At 32.0% G+C, this 9,731-nt stretch overlaps 1 protein-coding gene across 1 annotated transcript in view; it reads right to left on the bottom strand.

The window, feature by feature from the left end:
* The window catches only part of LOC111712748 (fibroblast growth factor receptor 1), a 32,078-nt gene extending 22,921 nt beyond the window's left edge, over window positions 1-9,157 (bottom strand). The window contains exons 1-7 of the mRNA XM_023487456.1: window positions 8,948-9,157; window positions 8,682-8,727; window positions 8,093-8,308; window positions 2,737-2,809; window positions 2,019-2,074; window positions 1,169-1,245; window positions 351-437 (exon numbers count right to left, since the gene is read on the bottom strand). Coding sequence (XP_023343224.1) covers window positions 351-437; window positions 1,169-1,245; window positions 2,019-2,074; window positions 2,737-2,809; window positions 8,093-8,308; window positions 8,682-8,727; window positions 8,948-8,983 — 591 coding nt within the window. The 5' untranslated portion in view covers window positions 8,984-9,157. The remainder of the gene's footprint in view (window positions 1-350; window positions 438-1,168; window positions 1,246-2,018; window positions 2,075-2,736; window positions 2,810-8,092; window positions 8,309-8,681; window positions 8,728-8,947) is intronic.
* Window positions 9,158-9,731: the final 574 nt, after the last annotated feature.

Consider the following 9,731-nt stretch of genomic DNA (forward strand, 5'->3'; position numbering starts at 1 on the left):
TAAGGAAACGAGTATATCTTAAAATAAGCAGTTTTGTTGAATCATATACTTTTTGAAAAAAAGATGAATATTACTTTGTCAACTTTTACATAAAGCTGAAATAGCTATCTGAAATTTTATGTTTACTTGTGAATATATTAAAATGGAGAAGAATCGTTTTGGAACACCATCAATACACGTCTGGAAAAAAATCATCACTTCAAGGATTGCTTCATTTTTTATTGCGGTTGCCCGAATTTAACACTTACGCAAATAAAAAAAAACGATATCGTCTTTATTACATTTCATCAAGACATAAATTTTCATAATATTAAATCCTTGAAAAAGTATAAGTTTAAAAAGTGTCCTACCATAATACTTAGTCTGCCTCGTCTTCTATTAATAGATATCTCCGACTGCCCCATTACATAACTTCTTCTCTTCACCTCCTTTCCGTCCTTAATAGAAATATTTTTAATCCTCATTATATGCCGTCAATGAGATACTTTTTTAAAGGGAGTGTTCGCGAAAAATGAAAGGGGGTATAGGCTTAATGCGATAAAAAAGCGCTTTTGATCGCTACTAATCTTACTTCTATCTGTTGCGTCTATAAGGAGAAAATTGATAAAGACGTCTCATACCGAAGAGCGTAGCGCCCATACAAATTGAGGAAGTTGGAACATACGACTTAGACCGTAAAAAAATCAAATTAATATCAAACAAATCATTCAGATATTACAACCTATAGTCATCGATTATCTGATCAATAATGTGGAAGATATTTCCGTTTTTCTTGGGTTAGTGTTTAATTCTGATTATTTGCTAGTATGTTTTCATGAGGTATAATTACGCAAGTCCTTCCTTTTAAAACCACAATTAAAAAAATTATATCAATTATCATTGACATTTACTTCCAACTTCATCAAAAAAAAGCTGTACAGGGTATTGTTGTGAATCGGACATTGCCACTTTTTCATAGAGGGGCACTTGAACTTACGCTTACAGTTCCTTTAAATAATTTTTAATGAATAAAATTGACTTAAATTGAAAACCAAAAAAATGAAATTTTGAATTTTGATATATTTCTGTAGATTAAGTGAAAGAGAGGGGGCAAGTTTTACATTCATAAACGATGCTCACTGCATGGAAGAAAATTTCAAAAAATCATTTTTAAATGTGTTTAGTTTACCTTGATCCATTTTATTAATGGTTTAGGACAACCCCTGTAAGGACAGTTTAGATCATGCCTAGATCCTAGATTAGCTCCTGAAAAAATATAACAATTAATATAATTATAATACGATTTAGAGCTCCATTGTTTCAGTTTTCCGGAAGCGCCTGATCTAATCATGGTCCAGTCACGATTTTTGTGTCTATTCTGAACCAATAGAATTTGCATCTGCGGTAACAAAAATCTTTCTAGCTCATCATCCAATTAGATAATATTGATTTTAATAATAACGCCTGTATTTCTTATGGTTTCTTACTGCAATCATGCTATTTTTTAGAAAAAAAGTAAGTTGTAGCCGAAATAAGTTGTTCAGGTTTTACTTCTTGTAAATTTCTAAAATTGCAACTTTTTAACCGCGACAGTCCAAAATCATGGTGCAAGAAAGAATTTGGCCCAATCAATTTTTTTATCAAGCAAAACAACTATAATAATGCAATTAAAAAAAATATACATTCCTTTATAAAAAGCTGTTTTTTTGGTATGCAACAATTTTCATTTAATCCCGCCGGGATATTTTCATTGAAAGATACTTTGAAAATCTACAAAGGAAAAAAATCCGCAAAATCCGCAAGCACTCGGGTTTATCATTGAATCCCCTCTTTAAAAAGGAATGTCATTTACTCTCAGACAAATTAGAATCAATGGAAATTTGTCTGAGAGTAAAAGATATATTCCAAGACATGTTTTCAATAATTTCATCCAAAATTATTCCATTCACAAATTTTCATTCAAATGCACTTTTGTTTCTTTATTAATAAGTTTAGAAATATAAATCCTAAAATATTTTCTTATTTGCTTATTTGTTTACCTGATATTAAAACAAGTTTTACGATGGACTCATCAAACTCTGGTGGGCCAGGTGTTCTAAAATGTTTCTTAGTAAAAACAGAGAATAATACATATCCCAAAAATTAGGAAGAAATCTAAAACAAATTTCAAGATTCCGTTAAATAAAAAAGTTTTACACAAAGAGGCAAAAGGCAACTTTTTTCCTCATTAGATATCTTCAACCGTAAATATTAATTTAGCTTTATGTGGCTCATGTTTCAACAAAAATCTGCGAAGTAAAAATTTTAAAACTTCAAAAATTCATTAGTTTATTTTTAAGAAGTTATGATTACATTATCTTTAAATTTTCTTTCATTTCAACATTTTGCGTATTTTAAAGAAACTTTTAGAGAAAACAGTCTTGTTTGTGTTTGGGCTTTTTAACGCTTAGTACATTTGAATATTCTAAGAACGCTTTGAACATGATTCTAAAAATAAAAAAAAAATGTACATTAATGTTACTCACTTCTTGAACAGCGAGTAGCGAAACATTTCAAATTGTGATTCATTACTTATATTTCAGAATACTTGGATTTGGTAATTTCAACTGCATGATTCATTGGTTTAAAATGTACCCCGAGCATTCCAGAAATTACAAATGCTCTGTTTAAATTTAAATTCATAATTAAAAGAAAGAATCAAGACGACTATCATGTCAATGTTCACGGGTTTGCACTGCAATGGTTTAAGGTACTCACCCATTAGATTTACAACCTAGCTTGGTGTTTTTAGAGTATCTATCACGCTTATTCTTGGCATTATCCTCAGAGTCTAAAACAGAACAACAAAATAAAGTTCAATGAAATTAAGACAAAGATTTATGTACTTAATTTAATTTAATTTATACCCAACTAACTTGGAAATCCAGCTTTATATAAATTTTTTACAAAAAGTTGACCCTCTTAGAAATTTCCCGTGGATCTACATAATTCCCTCAATAAAAATGTGAGGCAAATCGGTCAAGGGATATAGGAGTTATGATCAGACATACGAACATTTAAACAGACTAACAGTATTCGTTGTCCTTGTCAACAAATATATATTTTTTAACTATAGAAACGGATCCATCTTTCATTAAACCAAAAGAAGCCCGAAAGATAAACTACATCCTAGGCGAATCATACTTATCTTTCATTTCAATAAATCAATCAACCCAAACCAGGCTATAAAAGGAATAGATCAAATTATTAAATACTAAATATACCTATAAAAGTATAATAAAATGTCGATTTTTTAGAAACAATGCTTAGAAGGTAATTATTTGGACTGTATGTGTGCCTTTTAAGTATCTTATACTTAAGCCTGATATCCAAGAAGCCAAGTGTTATGAATTTACAGTTCGAATTTTTCCCCCCCTTCGCGCAAATCTTGCCCCCCCCTACATTTATTTCTGTATACGCCCTTGTCACAAGTGTTTAGGTCAGACAATGTTTTCTCACAAAATTTGATCCAATCAGCTTAAAAATGTTTGTTGTTTGGAGCCTAACTGAACCCCACACTTTCAAAAAAAGGCAAAAATGTTATGGCGAGGTAAAAGAATCCTCTAAAATGTGTAGATTTATGAATTTTCACAAGCTTTCACAGCCAATTTATTTCTTATTATCATAGATTGATTATCAATACAAATAAAACACTAGATGTCATATTTTCAAGATTTTTGTGTTTTTCGTTCACAATAACCCTGAGGCAGTAGACAAAAAAAAAGGTTATGCGCATGCTCCAAAGAGAGGGCTTGTTCTACGCCGCATACGCGTAACTCCTTTGGGCTTCTGCCTCAGGGTTATTGTGAACAAAAATCCCTAAATCTTGAAAAGACGACATCTAGTGTTCTATCTGTTATTGTTAATTAATCTATGCTTATTATAAACTATGTTCATGACATGAAACACTTGCATCTACATTAGCTGTACAAAACAAACAATAAACTCAAAAAATGTTTCATGTTTATGTTTCTACAAAATTGTCAAACTCGTGAAAACAGCGAAATTAAATTCTTGTCATGAATAACAAGAATACAATATCTTCAAGACTCAAAAAAAGAAAATAGAAAAGAATGTAAAATCTTTTTCTTGAAAAATTATTTCACACAAATTTTAGACAAATCTAGAAGAATTCTATTTGGTCAAGAACTCGAAAACTTAATAAATTTTAGCGGGTTTTCTTTTTTTTACCAAATCTTAATTTATCTATTAAAAAAACATCTAGTTGTAATGACCTTGACTATTACTTTTGAATTGAGAATCATTTAGAAAACTTCTACTTTCATGAAAATAGTCGTCTTTATACACAAATTTTTTAAAGGTGTTAAAAGCAGACTGATTAGGGAATGCTTTTTTTGGAGGGGGCAACTGTAACTTGTAGGGGCAATAAGTGGAGTAATCCCTGCTATTCAGGGCCTGAATTGTTCTGGGGTAATTATCTGCAAGTAATACTGGCTGTTATTCCCTTGGTAATGAATTGACCCTCTGCTTGGTTGAACCAGGCCTCGGCCCCCCCAGTCCAGAATGGCGGTAGCTTGATGGAAACGGCGGTCAGACGGGGCTCCTCGGGTTCTGTAGACATCATGTACTTCTGTTCAGTCTCCAGGCTGAAAACAAACTGCTGGGCAGCGGGAAACACAGGAGAACTGAAATAAATAAAGTTGAACCAAACAGGGACCCTACTATATAGCTCCGTATGAAAAATACAGGGACGGTGATGGGTATAATTTCAGGTTTGTAGGTGAATAGTGGCTGCGTGAAAATTTCAACGTCGGGGTTACCACTGTAAAGGTTGGAAACTAGATCTACTCAAGAGAGAGAACACTGGATGTCTGAATATATATTTGCGTACAATGTGTTTAGTAAAGTACAAAGAGGGAGTTGACAGGAACTGGTCAACTTCCACGTAAACATAAACAGGGATAAATATGATAAATATATATGAATAAACTGGTCCTCCACAACACCCTCAAAGCAAAAAGAAAAGTAATTAGTACACACACACTGCTGGTTTTATTAGATCAGACAGACAAAATATTAATGATGCTTATAGTCCACAATTCTGTCAGTAATTAGTATTCAGACCAGCAAATATTGAGATCAATGAGAGCTTATATGGATTATAACTTGAACAAGTGCGAAGGATCCAATTTATTTTGATGGGGTGCAGATCCTGGATCCACTGTTACTCTTTTTTTTCTCAAAAGTATTAAATATTCTCTATTTTTGATGCGGATCCTGATCCTGAATCAGCTCTGAAAAATGGATCCTAGTCAAATATCGGATCCGGAATCATTTCCTGAACATTTCTTTAAGATTTTCTGAATTTTAACACATGAAATGTTTTTCCTTCTTCATTCGATGATTTTGATGCTAAAACTTAAGACAGCCATTCAGTGATTAGTAAGTTTTAATTTTATAGCTAACCATTGATATTTGTGTTTTGAGAGCAATCTTTTTCTCGTTAGCAGGTTTTGTCTGATATTTGCACATTTAAATCCGGATCCGGACCCAAAATGTTGAGAACCTAACGGATCCGGATCCGAAACACAGCTTCAATTGCTTTTAGGTACAACTACATACCAGAGAGCCTAATGACTATATAAAATCAAGATTTTTATTGTGAATGAAGTGTCATCCTTTATGGGTAACTCTGAATAAACAATTATTCCTTATAAAGCACAACTTGAAGAAAAACAACTATTAGCAGTACAAGTATTTTTTTATATTAAGTATTGTCTATTTTTCTATCAAAGCATATCTTTGCTTTTTTCCAGGAATCCTAGTATCTGGTGTACCAAAAAAACTAAAACAGAATAAATCAAAATCAAAATCTTAAAAGCAATAATGGGACAATGTAAAATACCAATAATATAATAATATTTTTTGCCAAAACTTGATAATTTGTTTGTCCACCCTGTGGAGTAGAATAGAGTAGGCCCAGGGGGAATCTAGGATTCTTTTCTCGATATTTGTCTTCTCTATAAAAAGAGGAAATAAACAAGAAGAATTTTCAGATATTTATACAGTTTCAACAGTTTCTACATTCTAGAGGAATCAAGTGAACTTTTATGCTAAAACTTAAGACATTGATAATTTTTAATCATCTTGTTGAGCTTAACCAATAATGGAATCTAATTATATTTCATTAAGGTCAAATATTCCAAGCAATTTTAGCTTTTATAGATTAAAAATCCCTGTGGAGTCCTTTCAGAGATAATTCATTTACTCGTAAAAATCATGTGCATTTTCAGGTTTTAAGTCAAACGTAACTGTAGTTGTTTTTGCGATATTTTTTAACCGTAAATGACAGGGTCTCTAAATTTTGAGATTTTTTTTTTAATAGTCCCAGGACGTGAATTGTAGCATAACCTCGGTAAAATCTGAAAAAGTCTTTTTGGAAAGAAACCAGATAAAATCATGCTAATTAGAATGTTTCAGGCAGTATCTAGGCAGTAAGTGACCTAGGACTTTTTTATTTGCTTATAATATGTCTTATGATTGTGCAAGAAGTCACAAAATTTGGGGTACATTTAGAGATGGAGTGGAGAAAATAAGACATTTTTATTTATTTCTATTATTGTGTGTACAGATTACAAGTAATATAATAGTCAATCTAAATTTGTACATGAAGAACTTGAGAAGCCTAGATGAAGCCTTATTTCTCTCATTTTTTCTAACTCAAGAAAACCAGAAAAAAATGTGGGGGAAAATTACGCCAAAAAAGTTGCAAAGCTAGAGATAAAACATCAACATTTTATTCTGAGAATGGAAATAATTAAAATTTACAGGTTATTTTAAGATCACTAAGTTTATAATTATAATGTACATCCTTACAATCTTTATATATGAATAATACAACTACTTCTTATCTTTATGAAAATTAATAATTTAAAAATAAAATGAGTCAATTCGTGGAGATATTTGGGCAATAATCATTACACGCGTCAGTGGGGCTAATAAAACTGGGGAATTGACAGACGACATTTAATTTCATAAAAATATTCATTTGATATTACTTTAAAGCACAGTTTAAAAAACAGCTTATAACCAGCATGGTATGGGTCTGTGAACACTGCACAATTATTATAGTTTAAGTTCATGTGACTATTTAATCCCATTAAAAGTTTTACAGTCGTCTTTCTATGCAATGATTCACTAAAATATTTAGGCTATAGCTCAATCAGTCCAAGTTAATGGGCTGTTATGATTTTAAAAACTAATTTAATATTCCTTTATAAATCTTACAGGTATATATGTAATTTCAAGAGTTATTTCCAGATTTTAGTTTTGCTAATTGATTTAAAACAATAGCCCCCCCCCCCACCCCATTCTTGGCTATCTAAAGCTAATTTTTATGTTTACATTTAGTTGTTCTTATTTTAACAATCCTAAAAAACCATCAAAAACAAAAAAAATAATTCCCCGTTATGTCACATCTTTAACTCATTTTTAAGTAGCATGGATACACGATTAAGAGCAGTATAATCAAAGTCAAATGCTTTGCAACACTTTAGTCTTAAAAATTGATTTAGAGCGGTATAATCAAAGTCAAATGCTTTGCAATACTTCAGTCTTGAAAATTGATTTAGAGCGGTATAATCAAATTCAAATGCTTTGCAACACTTTAGTCTTAAAAATTGATTTAGAGCGGTATAATCAAAGTCAAATGCTTTGCAACAATTCAGTCTTGAAAATTGATTTAGAGCGGTATAATCAAAGTCAAATGCTTTGCAACAATTTAGTCTTAAAAATTGATTTAGAGCGGTATAATCAAAGTCAAATGCTTGGCAACAATTTAGTCTTGAAAATTGATGCATTTTATATAATGCAGTTTGAATCTATGTGTACACTGTACAGGGCTACCCACAAATGATGAAACTCTAAAGACGACCCAAAACTCTATAATTAGGATGGAGTATTTTATTTGTTTACTATGTGATTCACAGAAATAAACCAATTTTAGCCTACAAGAAAGCTTGAATGCAAAAAAATTGAGTTTTTTTATTATTTTTGATGGTTTACTAGAAACAAAGCTTTGTACCAAGCTTTAAATCTTAAATGAGAAAATTACCTGCATCAGATTGGAGTTGATCAGAATCAGAAGGATTTTCAATATCATCACCAGAATTCACTCGGTCATTTATTGGATGATACAGATCACTGTGATCATAATTGGTGTTGTTCAAGTCACTATGATTGTCATCGTGATCATACAGGTCACTGTGATCATGATCGTGTTCATAATAATCGTTATAACTATCATAGGTTTCCACGAGTTTATCCAAAGCTGAAAGTATAATTATTAACATAGTAAATGGAATATTTAAGTGCAAGAGGACACTGTGATTTAAAGATTGCAAGCTCTCGAGCAAAAAAAGTATAATAATCTTGCCAAAGCCAAGTGCTTTAAAGTGCTACAATGTACATATAAGTAACTACGGAAAGGCATAATTGAGTAAGATCGGTAAAATCAAAGCCCAAGGCGTTGCGACCCTTCAAAATAGACCCTGTAATATATATTTAAACTTATTTATAAAAAGTTTTTTAATCAATAAATAATCCTAATTTAAGACTAAACCCCAGACAAATTAGGAAGAGGATTTACTTAGGAAATTGAATCAAAACATTTAAAGTAATTGAATTAAAAATAATATTAATACCTTTAAAAGTTGTTAAAGTGGGAATGGACGAACAGCTGACGATTATCTATAGAAAAATAGATGATCATAAAAATATGATAATTGATAAAAGCTAAAAGATTTAATATAAAATTGCCTAAGGGCGAAAATTAATCAAAGATTAAAATTTTAATTAAAGTTCCAAGTTTAAAATGAAGAATGAAGCTGGAATTATAAATGTGTAAAATAAGAAGATTTCTTGTGTAAAAATGAATTGATAACTCTAAAAAGAATTGTGATCATTCTTCCTTTAGAGAAATAAGGCAGAGCCCAATGGGTTGCATTGCTCTGCCCAAAATCACTCCGGCATTTTAGTTCTTCACTTCACAGCTGAATCTAACTATATATAGTTAGATTTAAGATAGCATCACATCGTTTACTACAAACTCTTATCTTTCACATTTTATTTGCTTTAGTAACTGCAAGGACAGGGATACCTAAAATTTGAACATTCAAATTATAAAAAAGTGTTTGTAACATATCAATAACTTTTATAAATCTTAAGATTAGGTTGGGGGACAGGCGTTTAGGGCCGAGCACTGCAACTATAGGAAGGCTATATATATATGGCCCAGCGCTGCGGCTAGGACAGGCTATGGGGGCCAAGCGCTACGGAATCTCATAATACCCCTCCCCCCCCCCTATAGAATTCTTCAAAGGTATCACGACAAACTCTTGACAGAATGCGATCCAGTCGAGAGCTAAAACCCTTCCTACCCTATACTAGCCGCAGCGCTTAACATATCTTGGCAGTCTGCAACGCAACAGATGGTCTGATGAACCGTATAAAGAACTGCGAGAACGCTGTAACAAGAAGCTTAGGTCTATCCTTACAATTGCGCTTTTAGTCTTCCCCCCCCCCCCTTTATCATTTACGTACATGAAAACTATTTGTCAAAAGATTAATTGGATTTCGTATTATTCCAGGGTTACGTAGGGTTATATCAATAACAGGACCTAGCGCTTCGGCTGGGACAGGATAGGGGCCGAGCCATATGTTATACGTGATAATAGATGGTAGGGGGGGGGGGG

This window comes from Eurytemora carolleeae, unplaced genomic scaffold (genome assembly GCF_000591075.1).
Source record: "Eurytemora carolleeae unplaced genomic scaffold, Eaff_2.0 scaffold1311, whole genome shotgun sequence".
Classification (NCBI taxonomy): domain Eukaryota; kingdom Metazoa; phylum Arthropoda; class Copepoda; order Calanoida; family Temoridae; genus Eurytemora; species Eurytemora carolleeae.